General features: G+C 42.9%; 1 protein-coding gene across 1 annotated transcript; it reads right to left on the bottom strand.

Annotated features, from left to right (window-relative positions):
- Positions 1-995: 995 nt before the first annotated feature.
- LAS1L (LAS1 like ribosome biogenesis factor) lies at positions 996-12,448 on the bottom strand. Its single transcript, XM_054289414.1, has 13 exons — positions 12,252-12,448; positions 11,524-11,649; positions 11,269-11,338; positions 10,042-10,123; positions 8,801-8,992; positions 8,167-8,213; positions 7,684-7,793; positions 7,281-7,366; positions 6,187-6,402; positions 4,843-4,978; positions 3,899-4,278; positions 2,831-2,972; positions 996-1,379 (listed from the first exon to the last, which is right to left on the bottom strand). The coding sequence occupies exons 1-13, from the start codon at positions 12,446-12,448 to the stop codon at positions 1,289-1,291; spliced, it is 1,875 nt and encodes a 624-aa protein (XP_054145389.1). The 3' UTR covers positions 996-1,288.
- Between the last annotated feature and the right edge of the window lie 8,635 nt (positions 12,449-21,083).

A 21,083-nucleotide genomic window follows, 5' to 3' on the forward strand; every position in this document is an offset into this window, starting at 1 on the left:
TAAAAATACTTGAAAGGAGAAGAGCTTCCATGAAAAATCCCTCAAAACAGAAAGTTTATTTCCTTTTGCATTGGCACTGCTTGCTTTTATCGAAGGAAACATGCAATTTATGTTCCATTTTTGGATGTGTAGTAACAGCCAATTGCAGTAGAGCAGGAAAACAAAAAACTAGAGAAGAAGGAATAAAAAAATAATATTTACATTCTGGCCATGTAGCTAAGCCTTTACTTAAGAGCCAGTGCAAAGTATCCATGAAGCTGCTGTTCTAAACATGCATTTCAACCCTATGCAATGTGCTGCTAAAGTTGTATGTCCCTTGGTATCCCTTCCCTTGATGTGTTATTCCTTCTGCTTAGTAAAAAACCCAAAAATTACTAGGACTCAGAGAAAGCCTCTGTTTTAGTCTCTAGCAGATGCACTTAAAAAAATTCTTACGGAGGAGTCCTGCAATAAATATACACTTAAACTCCTGGGGGTTTTGACAGGTAAGTGCAGAAGCCTCTTAAATTCCAATAATACAGGTAAAGAAAACTGAATTTAGGAAAAGCTATCTGGAAGCCATTTTTCTCAACAACTTTGCAGCAAGTTACTTGTTCAGTCCTTTTCTGCAGTGATCACACCAACTCTCAGCAAACACCACAGTATTGGTTATGAATATCAGCAAAATCATGAACAGAAGTAACATGAAGCAAAACACTTCAATCAAAAAGAGACAGTAGTGGCTTCAAGACTATCACTTGAAAAAACATCGTGACAAAAACATTTCAAAATTATTTTACATATCACATTCAGCCATGCTCTAGCTAGGATTGATCCCCTGAAGCTTCATGTGAAATCCTAGACAGGTGAACACTGTAGCACAATCTTATCCTGGCACAATCACTCCTCCAGGACAGTATCAGCATCAATGAAATAAGAATGGATCAATCAATAGTCTCACTATTGGGCCAGAGGACACTTTCCAGAGTGAAAACTGAGAAACAGCAGCCAGGAGCAAGGTTTGCCTCCAGTCAGTTGTATTTATTTATGAAAAAGGTAAGGAACATGGGGGGATTCCAAAATACTCTTAACTCTATTTGGCAAACTTTAACTGGTTAAGCAAGACAATGGTCACTGTACATGCAACTAAAAGCACAAGACCTTTATAAAACATTGATTTTACATGGTAAAAATCAATAAATCACAGCAACAACAACTTCTCCTGGAGTGACTATTTTCCCACCATCATTACTAGATCTTCCATGCCACTTGTGCAATACTAAAAGTCACAGAGCTCTCTGCTGCTGTCTCAGAAAAGTTGAAGGCCACTTTTTATTTTATGGAAGTCGTTCTGGGTCCATAACAATCCTCCTGTCATGGGAATATTCAATTCTGCAGAGCTGTGAGGAGGAGAATAAAGCACATTAGCATTGGGCTGGTTTCTACACAGAAGAAAATGTAAGCAGTCAAGAAAATCTTCTTCCTTCTGCCTTGGGGAAGCCAGACCACCTTTCTAACTCCACATGTCCTTTGGCAGTGGAGGAGCTGCTATGCAAGGGAAATAGGAGTAATGAACAAGCTGCCATTGTAGCACTCCTGATGAAACCTGGACTGTTTCCAGGCTCAGCTACAGCAATAAATTAGGTTCTGCTCCTTTCTATTTGTGGTAGCAACAGGTTTTCCTCATGTTTCTTTCTAAGATTTTTTTTCCTTGGCATCCTGCCAGGCTGTAATCTGAGTAGAACAAACTGTCTGCCCCTTTCCCCACACAAAGAGGTGCAGAAACAAACAGATGTTACTTTTGGCCCGGTAGGTGCTTTCTCATTTTCTACATGAGTATTTTCTAGTAATATCAGTTGCATGACACATTACACTGTTCAAAAAACAGCCTGAAATTTACAAATCTGGCTTGTAGCTTTTTAGAATTAATATACTATCAGTCTTCACCATGACTAAATCCTATTTCAAAATGCAGTCTAGGGCACCTTCCCCCAAAGGAACAGGATGTTACTGATAAGAGAAGGTCAATAATTTGATGCCAGGGATCTGAACACAACTGTGAATATGTGACAATATGAATATGTGCAAGATTTCTTCAGTGAAATACCCCAGGCTGCATGATTCTCAGTCCTTCACATTGCTACCAGATTGGGCCCACCAAGCACAGAAAGGAATCAGTGATTAGAAGGTTGTCCAATCAGGTGTTAAGGGAAATAACTACAATTCATTTACATTCTGAAGCATTCCTTGGATTAAAATAATAGGAGATGGGTTTATATGTGTGTGATGAAACTGATTTGACAGCTTACAGCATTCAAGTTCCTCTGACTTCAAAGTGTGAAATAATGACCCTATTAAAACATCTCCAATGAGCTTCATTTAGTAACAAAGGTGATCTGACTAAAGCTTTATAGAATGCCCCTGTTATTTCCAGAACAATCTGTGTTTCTTTACTGAGATCAAATCTGCAGCTCTGAATTACTAATTACAGCTCTAAAAGGTCACTGGGCACTGCCAACATATTGAAGATCAAAGCCCCAGCTAATAGAAACTTCAATTTCCAAGCCTGCTGGGGCTGTGCTGATACCTGCTAAACAGCAGTATTTCATAAGGCTTGGAATGGTTTCTTTAAAAAAGAGCAGCAGGAGTGAAGATAGCAATATTAGAAGATGGTGTGCTCAAAGGATACCAGCAGGGTTAGGTTTAGAGACAACAGCAGATATTTGGGTCAAACTATTTAAACAGAAGTAAAAAGGAAATCTCAGCCCTAGTTTCTCACATGGTAAAAGGCACAGAGAGAGAAATGCATTTCATGGCTCAGGGGCAAAGTCCCACCCACACCATTACTCACTTTGTACTGAGAGGCTTCCACTCCTCCCTCACTGGCTGATCAAGCAGGGACATCATAGAATAATTATCCAACATGAGACCATCAGGGTCATCTGTCTGACCTGGGAGTTTCCCAAGAGGAAAGTCCTTCCATCGTACTTCATCTAGATAAAAACAGTACAAAACAAGAGGTCTGAGTTTCCCAAAGAGATTTTTGAAACACAAGATCACCCTCCCCCAGCCCACAAATACTGCCCCCTGCAACTCAGCCATTCAGCAAATGATCTGCACCAATGTCACAGAAGCAGAGAACAATTTTCCTTCTGTTCTCAAAACATCCAGTTCTAACAAGCTGTCCACATCAGCATATTTAAAATGTCTCTTTTTTTTTCTTTTTTTACTTGAGAAAATTTCCCAGTGAATGAAGTACAAGAGTTCAGTCTTCTAGTGGTTCCTTTTTCTCCTTTAAATGTCATTTTGACTCCAACTCCTCTCCACCAACTTCCTCCTCCTGTGTGTGAGTCCCTCCATGACTCAGAAATTCTTAGCTACAGAGGCCTCCAACCCCAATGAGAAAGTACAGCTACTGTAACAAAGCTAACAAAACACTGGACATGCTGTTTATTCCTTCCAAAACACTGTCTTGCTCCTTTCTTTTGTTTGCCACCATGTCACAACAACCATTTTCCCAGAGCATGGAACTTAGGTTCACAGACAAACTGTGCTTTCAAATCCCCCCAAGTCTGACCCACAGAAGTCCAAGAATCCTTATTTTCTTCACCATTCTCAGCTGGCATTTATGCTGCCCCATCAGCTGGATACACTGAAATTTTAAACAGTTTGGAAAAGCTTCATAAAAAAATAAGACAGTAATAGCATGCTCCTGGAAAATACACTCACAGTATTTTATGAGTTTAAGTGAAATTACTCCTGAACATAAACAAAACACTGGAAAACCCATTTTCAGTAATTTGGCATTTAGATGACTCTGAAGCACAGTTTAATTGTGGCAGCCCCAAAGGGCTGGGATGTGTTTGCACTTCAATTAACATTTGTCAGTGATGAAAATTGTCCTAGAGTCACTTTTTACCTGCAGTGATCTGCCAGGCAGAGCCTTGCAGTGCTGCCCTTTTCTCAGCAATGGCCACCATGGTACCATTATGAGCAAGTCCTTCCAGAGCATTTGCTTCAGTCACCATCTCTTCTTCCTCCTCTTCCACTTCCTCCACACCATTGTCTGTCTCTGGCACATCTTCCTGTTTCTCTACAGTCTGCCCTTGATTTTTAACCTGATTTTCTTGCCTGGCTCTCCACTGTAAGCTCTCAATAGTATAAATTGGCTGTTCACTGCCATCTGAAGAGAGGCCTGGACTGGACAGAGGGGCCCCTCCCTCTGTGTAAATGGAAGCAAGATAGAGCAGGTTCTTCCGAGAGGAACGTGGCAAGCGAGGTCTCATGATGGTGAGGATCCTAGAGAGGAAAAAGGGCAATGGAAAAGTCTTAAAAGGGTTGGTAAATCTTCATCTGGAGGCTTTTTTGCTTTGAAGTGTTTGTTTTCTCCAGGACAGCTGGCTCACATAAATCATCTAACAGGCAAAATTTGATTATTCCCTGGTCAGTGGATGCTGGAATACTCAATCTTTGTGATTAAAATTAAGGGCTTGGGATACTCCTAACTGAATTACTGCTTTACTGTTTTCTTGCATAGAAGTTACAAGCTGTGGTAAATTCCTATCACCTGAATAAGGTCACATCTCTACCAAGTCACTTTGCTTCTGAACAGATATCTCCCCAAATAACTTCTGCTTTCATTTGGAAGGTGCAATCCTTTAAAATCATTTTCCTTCTCTGTGTGTGCAACCAATGCGGAGGTGAATAGCAGCAAGCATGGCTTTATATGCACCTGTTACAATTTCTACAAGAGGCAAAGAAAGGCAAGGGAATGCAGCCATAACTCAGCATATCACTAGGGACCCAAAGCTGTCACAGAGCACTGTTTGCTGTCCCTTTTCTAGGTCACAGCATCACACTTACAGCTGAAGAAGATGTGGGGTTGCCCAGCAGGGAGCTTGCAAGCAACAGTCAGTCAGTCTTATCCACTGCAAAGGAACTTTATGGAGGAACAGCTCCTTCACAGACACCTGCTTGTTGCATTGTTGCTTTTTCTTCCCTTGAAAGAAGATAACGAAAACAACAGGGTGTTCAAAACTCATCAAAAAAATACCCTTCAACCCTCTGCATTTTTACTGGAACCCATCCTCAAATAAGCTGTCATTTTAACCCAAGTGCACATCCAGATGTGCCAGCCAAATACAACACCAAGGTTGTTATAAAGGACTTGACAACACCTGGAGAGCTCAGGTAGCTCCACCAGACCTGAGCACAAAGCAGTGCAGACATTCCCCCAAGCTGGCCCTGTCCATGTCACAGCAGGCAGGAAAGTCACAAGAGGTGTTTGAACAATATTATCCCAAACAAATGCAGTGGACTGCATCTGGGACCCAGAATCATTCCAGATAGCTCTGCCAACAGAAGATTTAACAGCTGGGAAGCAGCAGCATTCAGGGATCTTGGTACATCACAGATATGCTCAGCACTGACTGAAAGCACCAAATATAACCTATGACTGCCTGAGATACTGCCAAAATCTTTGTGCAGACCAGAGCAAAATCTCTGAGCCAGACCAGGAGAGGACAGAAGAGGCACCAAAATTAAGGGGTGCAAACCTCTGCCAGGATACACAATGTCAGTATAAAAACCCTGTTAGCAGAAACCCGTGACACTGAATAATTAAGGCCCTTCAGTGCCCATCTCTGCAATGAAACATAAGGTCTGCCAATTTTAACAGTTCTAAAGAGTCAGGAACTGAAAACAAAATATTATTTATTACATGTGTGTAAGTTTAGAAGGCATAAAAATCCCGTGATAGGATCAATAAAGGACAGCAACACTATTTAATATCTTATAAAGGCAGGCTTCTGTTAAGCTGGGAACAGGTATCTCATAACACACCACATGTAACAGCAGCAGATAGCATGTAAGGATGTTATTTCCTACAAGTATTGATATGTGGAGAAATTAGCACTTAAAGGCTTGGTCCTTCCCGTGAGAGATTTTCTTTTCCTATCTTGAGGAGGCTGCAGCAAACTTATCAATAACAATTTCAAAGTTTTGCTAAGAAATACATGACATGCACAAGCTGCAGGTGAAAAGTCTAAGAAAGGCAAGAACAAAAGCTTTATGTTCACCCGACAAAATGTACTAATTAGGCTACTACACTTTATGTATAAAGGTCCCACCACTTTACTAGGATAGTTTTACACAGTACAGAAGAAACTCTTGGGCTTTTTTAAACACAGAAATTGCAGAGACACTCACCAGCATTCACTTTGGCAATGCCAGTCAGCAACTCAGAAATCCAGTTGATCAAGAACTGAGGCCGGAGTTCTGAAGAGTCAGAACATTCCTTCAGCTCTATAAACATTTTCTCTATTAGGATCTGTGTAAAACTTCGTGAAAGGAGGCTTGACAGCAAAGGCTGCCAAAAGCAGTAAAATGCTGGGGGAATTTTGAATTGCCATACCTCTTTATTTGCTGCAACGAGAAGAAAAAAAACAAATCAGCCAAGACAGAAATTGGTGCTTTTGTAATATTTTTATGGATAACAGGTGTGACACTTGCTCCAAACTAAAGAGGTTTGTTCTCAGATTACTGATTCCAGAAAATTTCCTGAAGTCCTCATTGAAACTATTATTTTTCTTATGCTAGACAAGTAAAATAAGTAGCAATTTGATAATTAGCACAAAGAAATTATTAACACAGAAAGATCTATCTGTTTTGCTAATCCCTTTCCAGTTTCAGCTTATTCCACATATAATTAAGAGCAACTCTATCTAAAAAATATACTGCAAAGAGAAAGTTCATTGAGCAAAGCAACAAAAAAATGAAAAAGCTTTTAAATTTTTCTACTGTTATATAGTGATGGAAATTTGAGAAACTTTCTTGGAAAGTTCTTTGGCTGTGAAATAGGGAAGTTATTTATTTTCATTCTCTCTAGGTGCCTAGTTCTCCTGCAAACAACAAATGCAACTGCACACATATGAGCAGCAGCTTGGAAATAAATGCAGCTGGTGAATGAGGCTCAAAAAACCTCATCCATTTTGATTTGCTTCAAATCTTCAGTGTAGAAGAGAAATCAGCAACTATTGCAGAAAAGGAGATGCAAGCTTTGAAAGATGTTTTGATATTCAGTGCTGAAGAGCCATCTTCCCATCCCAAGAGTTTTATGCAAAAGCAGTAACTAAGCATGGCCCTAAGGGGGTCTGGAGAACAGGGCAAAAGATGTTTAAGGACCCAGACATACAAAAAATATGCAGCCAATTAGAGATTCCAATAAAATGAGAAAAAAGGAACAGACTTTGTCATAACACTAGCTATGCATTTTCTACTTGGGTGATGCATAAAGCACTCACCTTCATACTTGATATTTAGCATCTTCAGACAATCCATCTTTGGGATGAGAAAGCCATCACTGAGGAGAGCTTCAGCCACTGCTGCCCTAGAGCAGAAAGCTTATAAACTTATTACTGCCATTTATTCCTTTATGTATCAAAACACCACCTGCCCCAGTTCTGAAACAAGTTTGACTAACAAACCCCTGGAACTGTGAGGAGGGAATGGAAAATATTTTGTTTGAGAGACCTGGTAATGCTGTTCTTGTATAGCATATACATTTATATATATATAGGATGTTGAGGAAATTGATTAACTGTTTTCTCCATGATTAGCTACAGGACACTATAAAAAGGCAATTAAACAGGTCTACAGCCCAGTTCACACCATAGCTTTCACCTCAGTTTTTTATCAGAGACATACCTGTTTTCCTGCATCAGGTCTTTGATCTGAGCCAAAATCCAGTCCAATTCTGAAGAGGAATCAGACCACAATTCTCGAGACTTTGAAAGAGATGGCATAGCCTGCATAACCTGAGTGAAGGAAAAATTCAAGCATGAACAGAAAATACACTCACATCACAAAGACATTATTGCTATGACAAGAAGATGCATGTGCCTCCTGTATTCATCACCAGCCACTGAAAAAGTTCACAAATGTTCCCCTTTCTTGGAATCTCCAATAAGCACAGATCTCCTTTATAAACCTGAACAAAGTGCCCACATTAGGAACTGTCAGAGCTCAAATTGCTTGTTCTCTGTAGTGAAGTTTTCCTTTGACAATCCATGTATGACAACACCAGCAGACCAGCCTGAGCAAAGAACTAAGACAACAGGGAAAAGAAAATATATTGCCCAAGAAAGAAGAGAGAATTAATGAAAGTGCTGATCATCAGAGTGCACTTACCCGGAATTGCTCATTCTTGTAAGATATCAGAACATCTCTGACTTTTTCTAGAAATAAACATAAATATATCATTTAAGCAGAAGATCAGCTATGTAAGGGAGTTTTGTATCTAAGGAAGCTGCTTAATCTTGCTAAATTTACACTCAAGGAAGGTATTGGTCAAATGAAGCCAGCAATTCTGTTGAGGCAACACAGTGAAGGCTCCCAAAACTCCCAGACTTCTCCAGCAACATGAATTTTCTCAAGTGGGGTTGAACCACGATTTCCATATTTTATCACTAATAGTAGCCAAAGACAGATAAGTTGGATAAACCCAGACAGCTGAAAACCAAATTCCTAGATCAGTGCAGGAAGAAATTGTTGCCATATGCAGTTTATGTTGTGATGCACATTTGTATTCTGTAGACTTGCGTTTTGCATCAATTGCAGCAGCACTACAGCTATTCACAAAGTGCTAAAAATTTGGAGAAATACTACCAAACCAGTCAGGCAACACCAGAAATCCACCAAGACCCAAAGAGGAATCCCAAAACCTGAGCTGAAGCTGTATCTTTATGCTAGAAGATGACACATTTAAACTGCTTTCTTTAGCATATCCAGTCCTTGTGTCTGCTGTTGTCCTAGGAACACCTACCATGGAATTCCTTGTGTTTCTGACAGGCCTCACTCTGGGGGGTCTGAATCTCCCATGCATCACCATCCAAATCTGCATTTGCTTCCACCTCTTCCTGCTCTTCTTCCTCATCCTCATCTTCCTCACACAAGTTATTGCCCAGCTGACGGTTCCAGTACATCTTTCGTAGCCACTCCAGCACAACATCACAACCTAACAGAGAACAGAAAACATCTGCTCAGTCAGGGTTTCTTTGTTATGGCAAAAAATAATAGGTGGCATATTGCTAACTTGAATTATGAAAATAAATGCTATTAATCATTTGATGAAAATAGAAAATACTCCATTAATGAAAATGTGAACAAGTTAAAAAAACCCAAACAAATAAAATCCTGAAAACCAAATCAAAACCAACCCAAGAAGAAAAAAACCCCAATCCAGTATCACAGACATGGTAACTACCCATCATATTTTTTGGGGGGGAAAAAGTTGATTGGACACTGCTATGGCACTGGACCTTGCTCAAACTAGGTCAAACTTAAGCGGCAACCAGGTCCCTGCAGTGGCATTCAGATGGGAAAATCAGTCAATACTTTAGTATCACCATGGTCAACACAGCATCTACAACAATAACAGAATTATTTTTGTGCAGGGACTACACTATGCATACAATAAATAGAATGGAAAGGAAATGCCTTTACTTTCATTGGCATTTTCCCAATTCAGCCTAAGGACCATGCTGAAGATTATTTAACTGGATTCTTAAGCCTTAACCCAAAATTTCCAGGAGTCTCTTCAAATGCTATGAGCTGGTCATTCACTCAGGCTTGGAGTATCCACATTTCTCCCTAAATGGGACTTTTTAAGAGTTTTAGTCACCACTAAACCATCAGAAAAGGCTTTTACCTATTTCCCCAAGATGAACTTCCTGTGCTGTAAAAAAGCAAAAGCACCAAACTGTTGCAACCAGCTGTTGTTGTTTCGAGTAATTTTTTCAGGGACAGGAGAAACTCTGAGCATTTGCCCTGTGAGGAACCACAGGACACAGCTCAGCTGTCCTGACAGGGCAGTGGCACTCTCAGAGTCTGATATCACAACTCTACCACACCAAAACGGAGGCAGGGAGCTCCCCTCGGGGCCTGCAGCTCTGGCACTGCCATCCCAGGCAATGTCCTCAGGCCACCCCTGCCAGTGGCAGCTGCTGGTGGCACTCACTCACTCCCTCCCTCCCTCCCTCCCTCCCTCACCCACTCCTCACTCACCCTTGCGGCACAGGGCCAGCCGCGGCAGCTTCCCGTGCGTCAGCTCGTGACGGAGATCCACGACCCACACGGGGATGTCCACCTGCAACAACAGCCAGCAGCTGACCCTCTGCTCCACTGCAGCAGCCCTGCACAGCTGCAGCAGCCCTGCACAGCTGCACAGAGCCTCCACCAGATGGGAGCTGCACCATCCTGGCCATTCCTGTGCTGTAGTTCCCCTGCTTCCCACTTCAGGAGTGAGCCAAGATCCCCCAGCTCTCTGATGCCACTCCTTCTGTGGGCTAGGATCCATACAAATTTGTATTTTACAGTTTAGGTCCTTCAGCGTTACATGCAACAAGAGATTTCTTTTTAGACAGAGGTGTTACATGTAATCTAATGTAACTGTCTCATCCATTTAAATACAGTTTAATTGCTTCTCATTCTGGATAACTATGTATCAAAGACACAAATAATATCACATATAATACCGAAATTTACATAGTAATTTACATGCAGTTTTTTACAGCTTTCCTGAGGACAACTACCTTTAACTATGCAGGACCTTTGCCTTTAAGCTTGATCAGTTTTAAAAAGTGAGAAGCAGAACTTTTCTCAAAAACCCAGGAAAAAAAATAAAAATCAATTCATCATTCTCACACAGGGGCCCAAACATATACAGAAGAGTCTCAAATACTGCCTGTCCTTCACTGTCAAAACCTGTTCAGTCCCAGGTGTGATGCTCAGTGCAGCTGGCAGTAAAAGGACTCAAGTTGTCCAGCTACTACAATTACAGCTTGAACCTTTCCTCCTCCACACGAATGGAAAAGCTCACCTGAGGAGACACGAGATGAAAATACCTGCAAATGTGATGGATTTTACGTATAGCTTTGCTTGTCAAAGACTAGGATTTATAAACCACAGATTTAGCTTCTTCCTATCTCAGTCACCAAGAAAGCAAAGCGTGTGACAGTATGGCAAGTGGGACTACACACATGTAAATCAAGACTTGATCACATGTGATTCAAAAACCTTTAATGATCATGAGCCTTTGTTACTCTTATTGTGACTTCAAAAAACAAATTTTATATCCATTTGCAATAAACCTGTTTAAAACTTTGCAGCTGGAATAAACAAGCATCTATATCTATTATTTTGGTTACAAAAGGATGATGCCCCCCCCAATTTCATTCACTCAGTGTTGTTAATAACCTCTAAATTATCAAGCAACTCTTATTCAATAGTTACCTCTCTCGCTAATTGTCTCAGAGGAATGCTGACAGTCTTCTGTTTCCTTTCTGTGATCAAGTTGACAAATCTGCATGCAGGTTACAGAAAAAATAAATTACTATCAAGAGCTGCAGAGAAACTTGGAACTCTAGAGACAAACTCCCCGTGTACTACACAATCCTGTGGCCCCAGAGATGCAAAGTGAATTCAGTGGAATAATGACACCTGTCCAGGTCTTTCTCTCAAAAGCAAAAGGGTCTTGAGAACCCTCACCTGACAAGAGCCAGCCCATAAGACAGGATGAGTTCGTGTGACTTCAACCTGCCAGATGAATCAAGGACCTTGCAGCGAATCAGTTCTGCCGTGGAGTCCACTGCAAGAGGCATTTTTGGACCGTACCTGGAGGCAAAGGAAAACCAGGTGAGCAGGCTCACACAAATACACTCGCCCTGTAAAAAGGGCAGCTTTCCCACTACATTTTGTGCTCTGTGGTACATTACAGCCTAAGAAATGGTATGCTGAGACAGCATCAAAGGCTGTTTCCAGAAGGGTTCTATTGGAACAGAGTGGTTACACGGTTACTCCTAAGCACATGTTAAGTGAATATTTACTGATATGCCAGGCACACAGACAAGATGCTTTACCTAGGCGGATGCAGCAGAGGCAATAGATATGCTCAGTGCCAGAGAAATCAGCCCGTGATTTTGCGGGCATGGAGGGTTTGTGCCTCCCCTGCTCCCACAGAACCACCGTGCTCCTGGCATAAGCTGCGAGCCCGGAGCCTCCCGCAATGAAGGAGCCCTACAAGACGGGGCCGCCAGCCCTGCTGCACCGCCGGCCTGCCCACACAGCCCCGGCCGCGGAGCTGCTCCGGCGGGGAGCGGCGCTCGGCTCCTTGGCCGGGCCCAGGACCGCAAGGGCCGGGCACATTGTCCCCTCCAGGGACACAGGGCCGGCCCCGAGCCCCGCATCGCTGCCCGCCCGCGGCGCGCGGCCCGTACCGGCTCTTCCACGCCGAGACGCGGTCCAGCGCGTCCTGCTGCAGCCGGCTGTCCCCGCAGTACAGCCCCACCATCACCTGGTCCCACTCCGCACGGCCCCTCCACGCCACCACCGTCCGCAGCGGCTTCAGCCGCTTGCGGGCCGGAGACGAGCTGGGCTGGGCGCGGCGCCCGGCCGGGCCCGCGCGGGCCGCCATGCCGCCAGCGCCGCTGCTCGCTCCGCCTCCCCGGCCCGGCCCTGCCCGCGCCGCTTCCGCTTCCCGCGCCCGCCGCCCACCCTGGGTGCGGCCGCCTGAGGCGAGCCCGGCCCCGCGGGTGCTGCAGGGGTGCGGCGGGGCTGGCCCTGCATCCTCTGCGGCCCTCGGGGCTCGGGGCCGGGGCGTTCTCCCCTTCTGCGTGCGGGGAGCTGAGGGGCGGCGAGCTGTGTCTTAAATCAGAGAGGGAAACCTTGCGAGAAAGCACAGGACCATCCCCAGCAGCCGCACCGTGTGCAGGACCGTCCCCACCAGCCACAGCGTGTGCAAGACCGTCCCCACCAGCCACACCGTGTGCAAGACCATCCCCAGCAGCCACACCGTGTGCCCCATAATGTTGTCCAAACGCTTCTTGAGCTTTGTCGGCCTCGGTGCTGTGACCGCTTCCCTGGGGATTCTGTTTCAGAGCCCAGCCACCTTCTGGGTGAAAAGTCTTTTCTTAATAGGCAGCCGAAACGTCGCCTGACTCAGGTTCGTGCCATTTCCTCGAGTCACTGGTCACGAGAATGGAGATTGGTACCTGCCCCTCCACTTCCCCTCGTGAAGATGCTGAAGAACACAATGAGGTCTGACCTCAGTCTCCCCCAGGCTGAACAAACCAAGTGACCTCAGCCACTCCTAAGGCTTCCCCTCCAAACCTCTCCCTTTCCTTCTGTCCCTCCTTTGGGTGCCCAAAACAGCACAGAGTGCTCGAGGTGGGGCAAGCACACTTCTTGGTGAAGAGCTTTTTTCTGATATCCTAAACCTCCCCTAAGACAATGTCAGGCCATTCCCTTGGGTCCTGTCCCTGCTCACCAAAGGGAAAGATCAATCCTGCTCCTCCTTTTCTCCTCATGAGGAAGTTGTAAATTGATGATGTTTCCCCTCAGTTTCCTCCAGGCTGAACAGACAAAGTGACCTCAGCCCTGCTCATCCAGGTTCCCTTCGAAGCCCTTCACTAGTTCTTTGTTTTCATGTAACAAAATACCTACATCGGGTTTTTTGTTCAAAAAGAAATACATAATCTACACTACTCAATACCATTTTAATGTACTTTACTTTCTTGTGGCATAGATATAAATTAGGAATATTCCCCTTTTGACTGAATAGTCTTGTTATGTATGTTTAATTCCAAAATAACTGAAGTTTTTTAGTTATAAAAAAACCGGACATCCCATTGTTTATATAGCAGTGTGATGTGCAAAGATTATTTTGTTTAGGAAGTAAAAAATTCAGTATACAATAGCATTTAAGTATTTAAATTTCATTAAGGTTGTATTTTTATTTCCATTTTGATTAAGTTTTGTCTGCATGTGTGATTTTTCTGTTCACAAGAGCATTTTAAGGCTGCTTTATTTTTCTTGAAACATGAGGTAACTTCCCTCTATTCCAGTGCAAGTGAAAGAAAAAACACTGCAAACATTTCAGACACAAAGCACATGAGACGTTTGAGAGGCAATGATAGTTGGTAATATGTTTTTATTTTGAATCAGAATAAAGACTCAGAAACTGGATATCTCAGACTGTCAGGATGCAGTGGGGGCCAGCAGTTCCTGTCAGGTCACTCAGTGAACCAGCAGCCAAGCATGAAACCAAAACTGCCAGAGCAGGGTCCGCATCAGCCCGGCTTCAGCTACACAGCACCAAGTGAGGGGCGCCCAGGGCACAGCTGAAATGGCAGAAATGGAGCCCAGATTCAGCCAAGGCTCCTCATCCGCTGATGAGCAGGGAATCTGCAGACCCTGATTAGCACCACATCCAGTGACTGTTTGCCACAGTCACACAGACCAGTGACCACCAGTCACATGCAGAGGGAAGCAATCACTTTGGTAAAACCACAAGGAAACATTTTGATTGAGTAAAACCATTTGGTTGGAATAAAGACAAAACAAGAGAAAACATCCACGTGTTTAACATGAAGATACAAGTGTATTGATTACAGAAGTAATGTCCAAAATAAGAAAGATGTGATGAAGCCTTTTTAGCTCATGAAAAGATTTCCATCTTTATTGGTTAGAAAATTAAAAAACCCACTTTTCATAGAACCATAGAACATCTCAAGTTAGAAGGTATCCATAAAGATCATCAAGTCCAACTCCCTGCTCCTTGCAGGATTATCATATGACACTGAACCATATGGCAAAGAGCGCTTTTGCCTCCTGTAATGAAAGTATCAGTAAAAAGAACATATTCTTGAAAATGGCTTAGGATTTTTTAGTAAAGAATTACTTCATGCATGCTGACCAGTCCTGCTAACTTGAACTGACCTGTGAATCAGCATGGAGTAAAAACAGCTCCCCCTCTTTTTTCATGTTCCCAGCACTCCCCAGTGTGGAGGCATGAGGAGTTGCTTGTCACTGGAAAATATCAACAGAGCTTCATACAGCACACAAGTGATGGGGAAATGGGGCCTGTGCTTGGCAACATGGCTTTGCCAAGAGGGAGAGAGTCCTTCCCAGTGACTCCAGTGCAGCCCAGGAAAGGAAGGGGCTTAGGCTTATCTGTGCTTATGACTGGCTCCTTTGGCCCTGCTGGGGAGCTGGTAATTATAGAGTTATAAAATGCAGTGAGTTGGAAGGGACCCACAAGGATCACTGAATCCAACTCCTGAGATCATTGTCCAAATAAATTCTGAACTCAGACAGGGCTGGTGCTGTGACCACTGCCCTGGAGAGCCTGGTTCCTAAAGATGAGCTAAGTGGTCTGCACAATTTTCCAGTGTGTGAACCCTTACAATTTATTTTTGGGATTATTAAAGAGAGGAAAGTCTCAACCCCTCATTTAGCAAAGCATGTGAGATTGTTCTTCATTTTGAGTGTGTCTGGAAGTGAAGTACGTATTTGAGTGGCCTTAAGATCCTGGCTACCTGGTTGGACCAAAATCTTCTTCTTTATTCTGGACCTGGGTAGACTCATGCAGGGAGATAATAAATGTGTGAGCATTTCTGTGATGGTGTTTCTCTCAGAGCCCTGATTGGATGCCTCAGGTAATAACATCATTAGTAATAATGATGCCAAAGCACCCATGATGCTAATGCAGTTTGTATCAGCTTGTCACTGACCATAGATAACTGTTTGAGTAACTTGAAGTGGTGAAATCACATCTTCATGGTTCCTGTTCCTTCTGCTAACTGCTGTAAATTGCACTTTACAGTTGCATCATAGATGCAAGGTGTAAGTCCCTCTGACTGTATTTTTTTCTAAAAGGTTTCCTGTCTGCCTGTTCTTGAGCTTTATGAACTAGAAACCTGCAATTTCTAAATGCACTGAACAGAGCCACGGTACTCTTAGAAAGACTTTCTATATCCTAGTGGTTTTACTTTAGTGAGTGTCTCAGGCTCATCTCCATTTGGGAGATTTCTCAGCATAATTTAAACTGTCAATCTTGCTGATGCTGCATAAATGGAGAAAAAATAGACAATAGAAATAAAATTATTTGCTACTCTCTCCCTTCCTACCTTATTCCTGTATAGACTTCCAGAGTCATAGAATCATAGAGTGTGCTGAGTTGGAAGGGACCCTGAAGAATCATTGAATCTAACTCCTGGCCATGCACAGGACCGTACTCAAGAATCCCAATAAATGGAGTCAAACTTTCCTGTAAATTTCATTTACAGAAAACTTCTTCAATATTTGCAGTCTTTCTCATCTGAGACTCCCTTCCACACTGCTGTGAGACATCCTCCATAAGCTCCTGCAAAATGCTGATATCTGCTGTAGAATTAGCCCCTTCCAGGTACTCCTTACTGTTCCTCCAACTTGGAGCTACTTGTGTGCACTCTGCTAACCCAGTGCAGCAGCAATGAGCTGGAATTATATCACAGAATCACAGAATATTCTCAATTGGAAGGAACCCACAAGGATCATGGTGTCCAACTCTTAAGAGAATGGCCCATTGGGGATCAAGCACACAACATGTTAGCACCATGCTCTAACAAATTGAGCTAATACCAGGTTCTGTATGGTTATGGGGACATGAACTACCCTGGAGCCAATTAGTCTGTTTTACTTCATCCCTTGACTTCTGGATACCACCCTACACCTTCCTCCTCCTTGTCTTTGTATTAACAGGTTGGGAAGGACACAATGTCTAACATTCATGCTGTGCATCACTGGTACAAGCAGAACCTGAACCCTAGCAACCTCCCTTGCCTCTGAAACTGAAACTGAAAACTGATGTTTGCTACAGATTGTGACAGAGTCTGGGTAAAAGTCACTTGCATCCTTGCTTTGACCCAAGCCCTGAAAATGTGGCCTTCTCCTCCTTGAAATCCATCAACCCATGGCGTATATTTTTAGATGTGCCTGTGCAGGAGGAAAATTCAAAGAAAACCTTGCCAGGGAGATCTTTTCTGTGACTCATCTGTTCTAGGAGGGGAGAGTTTCTTTTTTATGTCTCAGCTGGGAGCGGTCCATCCTCCAGTTCCTCAGCAGGCCAGTTTCTGACGTGTTTCTGAGCCTGCACTACCACAGAATGAGCTGGGCCAGGGAGGGAGGACTGTGCTCTCTGTCAGTGATTTGAGGGGAGTCATCCTTTTTTAAAATGTGCCTTTCTGTCTCCCTCCCCCACTTCCCTTTTTCCTCCTTCAGCGTTGCCACCTTGTAGTATTTTAATCAGAGGAAGCAGATATATCAAGGAAGTCAATGGCAGGGGCGAGGTGGGTGGGGGGGGGGCAGAGAGGAAGAGGAGGAAAATCACATCTCAGCCCAGTCTGCCAGTGTAAACACTTGATGATTTCCTGTTATTGTAGCCTAAAATGTACCATGACATCATTTGCAGGCCTCCCAGAATCACCCAGAAGGAGGAAAAGCCAGCATTCCCAGCCCGCCCCCAGCGAGAATCCAGGGGATTCACGCCCTATAAGGCAGTGAAGCTCTGCAAGCAGCAAAGATAGTGTTTCGAAAGCTTTCTTGTTCTTGGCAATGTGGAAATTTCACAAACAGGAAAAACTGCTTTTACTTTTCCTAAAGGGGAACCGTTTATGCCTCATGAAATATTAATGCCTTGAACTACAGTTACTTTAGAGGCAGAGCTGAAATACACAAAATGTTCTTAGCTGAGGACAAACACAGGGAAGCCCATCACCAAAATCACATCAGTTTATCATTGCCAGACATCTACTTTTTTATAATACCCACTTTCATTCCAAATCACTCTACATACAAAGCAGTTAAGTCAAAAGCTGTGGATTATATAAAACAGTACAAAATGAAATTAATCTGATCATTTTGAAAGGTGAAGCTAAGTCTCAATATAGCAGATATTGTCAGTGAAATGTTTTTCCTCCATTTCTGATCATTAAATAAATTCCTGGAAAGTGAAGAGCCAGGCTCTGTGGAGTCTAGCTACACAAACTATCCTAGAATTTGACTCAAAAAGTCAGATTTCTGTCTCAGTTACTCTTAATCACTCAGTCTGCACCACTGTAGGGAAGAACAGAATCAGGTTCGGTGAGATGGACCCTCATAACTTTTTTTGAGAAGGACAATACCTAGGCTGACTTCACAGCACATCCTTCAGCCGCAATCTCTTTGGGCAGACTTGCTTGTGACCACAGAGGAATATCTGCAAAATCTGGGTTTTTTTCCTAAACAAGGTTAAAAACTTCATAAATACAGTACTGTATATATAATAATTTGGACATACCCTCCCTTGCAGACCTGCAGTAATTGCAATGTAACTTTTTGTTATTGAAACATGAGAAGCCAGTGTTTTCCTGTTATATGTAAGGAAAATGAGACCCTGAGATTAAATGAACCTATATTCTACAGAATAAAATGAATTGTCTTCATCTGGGTTTAAGGCAATCCTATGCCTCCAGATAGTATCAGAATATTAAATTTGTTTTACCATAAAGTAGATTTGAAATTCTAAAGAGAGTCAGCTTAGAGAAGAATACAAGCAAGTATAATAAATAAAACACACCTGAGACTGAAATTAAAAGGAAACAGAATGGTCTTGCAGTTTACTGGACAAAAAGTAAAATAATGCATAAATTTTGCTGGGTTTAGTTTCACTTGGACTTACTGGAAAACAAAAGTGGGCTGTTCCCCATGAGCTATTTTTGGATAGGAAAACCAAGATTCAATTCTTCACCATGCTGAGCTATTTTCAAAGCTCTATATACAAGATGATTATCACTCATTAAGTAGTTTGCTCTTCATTCCCAATGCTGCAGGGTGCAGCACTAGGAACTGAAATGAATTTATGCAGAGCTGAGCCAGGACCCTGCATCCAGTGAAGTCAAGTGCTAGGTTCTAATGACAGCACCAGGACCTTTCAGACTTACACCCAGCTGTGCTGCAAGGAAGGCCCCAGGACAACCAAGTGCTCAGGCACCACTGTGAGAGCTGTGGGATGTTGAGGACTTGAATTTACTTCTGTTATTTTGTGTCATTAGAGGCCTGAGGTAATTGGGTGGGCTTGGCACGGCAGGAGAGGAGATTCTTCTTCTAAGCACTGAACTTGCCAGGTCCTTTGTGCGGTTCTGGGATTTTTGCTGAGTATGAAATCTCGTGGCCTGCACACTGAGAGGGGAGATAGTAGCAAGGCTGTACCTGGCAGAGGATGGGTGGCCACAGCTTTGGAGTGGGGAACAGGTACCTGTGGAGCTTTGTGAGGTGTCAATGTTCATTAAAGATACTGGTTTGTGTGTTTCTAGGATATTGATCTGTGTTTGTGCAGGAGGAAGTCTGGGTGCTGAGTCTGATTTCATTCCCACAGCACAGGGATGACTTTCCACATGAGGCTGCTTTCACTTGGTGCTTACACACTGCAGGCTGCTTCACTGCTCTGCATGGCAGGTTTTCTTGACGTGATTTTGATATAGGTAATCTTTGCTGCTAAATGTTTCCCATTTTTGTTGTATGGCATGATGTGATGCCATGCTTCCTGCATCTGGGCAAGATAAAAGTGACACAGTACTGTGATGCAGTATGATTGGGATTTATGAGAATTCTTAATCCCTTATGACAAATATGAAATAATGTAGAGAGAAGATCAGAAAAGATTACAAAGTAGAACATATGGAAGTTTAGGTTATGATGTATTTGGGAGAGGAGCAAAGTGTGCTTGATTCCCACTGTGTACAGAATTATCTCTGTTTATAGCCAGGGTAAATCACCCAGGAAAATAGGCAAAATCAAAGTGAAAGAGAAAGTGGAAGAGCAATCATTCACCAGGGCAGTAAAGCCAGACTTAGGACTGAGTATCAGACCAGAAACAAATCAATCTGGTGATACAAAGAGCCAGTCCAGAGGCGGCTCTTTCTGCCAATACAAATTTATTAAAAAGCATTACTGCATTTGTTTGTCCCAGGAAGACAGATCAGACATCACCTGTCCATGTACCTATAGACTTATGCCAGACCAAATCTCATCCCTGCTGAAGTGTTTTAGCATTAAACATGAAGTCAGCAAAACTCAAAATGCCCTAGCTAGTCAGACAGAAATGTCCTGTCTGCTTCAGACAAAAAGTTTTCTGTCAGCAATACAGAACTGTGTGGATACAGTATTAGTGTTCACAGAAATACAGCTTGTGTGGAAAAAAAATCTTCTAAAAGAAAATAAATACCTTATTTGTATTTCATTGGTCTACTTCCTCTAAGTTCTTTAAAATGGAAATTGCTGGAAAATTCAATTGAAGGGAAACTGACAGAGTTCACATCTATGGTTTGGCATAGATTCAGATAATTTGAACATATATTCTGTCCTCACACTTGGCCTTTTATGTTCCCTGAAGTCAATAGGCAAGATGGGTTGGTGGTGGTCTGGTGATGCACTTCACCATTTCTTTATGTTGCAGTGGGGCAATACAGGGTTTAAATTTTGTTCCAAGAAAGCTCAAGCTGCCTTGGCAGGCTGTGCAGGTGGTGTCTGACCATGTGTTGGTTAATATGGAAGTGGATCTTCTTGTCTGTGTAGCTGAAATAAAATATTTACTGACTTGACATTGCCTGAATTCTTTACTGTAAATTGTATTTTTATTATGTCTTTACTATAGGACACTGTATTGTGCTGTATTTGTAATATAAATTGTGTCATTGTAAACATTGAGTTGAGGACATGATGACCAATGATAAGAAGAAGTTTGCTTCTGTGGTAAGCTCTGCCTTGTTATTCTGTCCTACCTTACACCATCCTGTTCTATACTTATGCTTCTGGAAGCATTCAGCTCCTACAAATGCATCAGGTAATAGGGTTAGTAGAAAATAGGAATGGACTTTCAAGAAATCACCTAGCATATATTCCTGTCTTTAAAGCAAAGTTAACTATCCAACTTCACATTTTCCGACAGTGCCAACCACACTGCAGCAAATTAAATACTAAGGTGAGCCAGTGGAGCTCTATGGCAAAGTGAGCTGAGTTTCTAATTCTGTCCTCCACTGTCTTTGGTGATAGTGACAGGGTCTGAGTGCCCAGCCCAGGATGGGGCCTGTCTCAGTTTCTCTGTATGACTGAAAACCTCTCTGGAGCAAATCAGCTCCAAACTCAAGCAAACTCATAGTGCTGAGGTCCTGTCATCAGGGAAATGCAAGGAATATGTATGGTGGGGAAGGGGAAAACTCCTGGGCTTGCAGATCTTCTCTAAAGACGTTTGG

The sequence above is a fragment of the Melozone crissalis genome, unplaced genomic scaffold (assembly GCF_028551555.1).
Source record: "Melozone crissalis strain CALT ecotype California unplaced genomic scaffold, PUWL_Pcris_2 ptg000068l_1, whole genome shotgun sequence".
Lineage (NCBI taxonomy): Eukaryota > Metazoa > Chordata > Aves > Passeriformes > Passerellidae > Melozone > Melozone crissalis.

Bases quoted from the DNA above. Each gene is read 5' to 3' on its own strand.
- LAS1L (XM_054289414.1), bottom strand. From the start codon at position 12,448: ATGGCGGCCCGCGCGGGCCCGGCCGGGCGCCGCGCCCAGCCCAGCTCG. The intron at 11,650-12,251 runs GTACGGGCCGCG...CTTTGCCTCCAG, and splicing joins GTCTCGGCGTGGAAGAGCCG to GTACGGTCCAAAAATGCCTC. The intron at 8,214-8,800 runs GTAGGTGTTCCT...GTTTATTTCTAG, and splicing joins GAAACACAAGGAATTCCATG to AAAAAGTCAGAGATGTTCTG.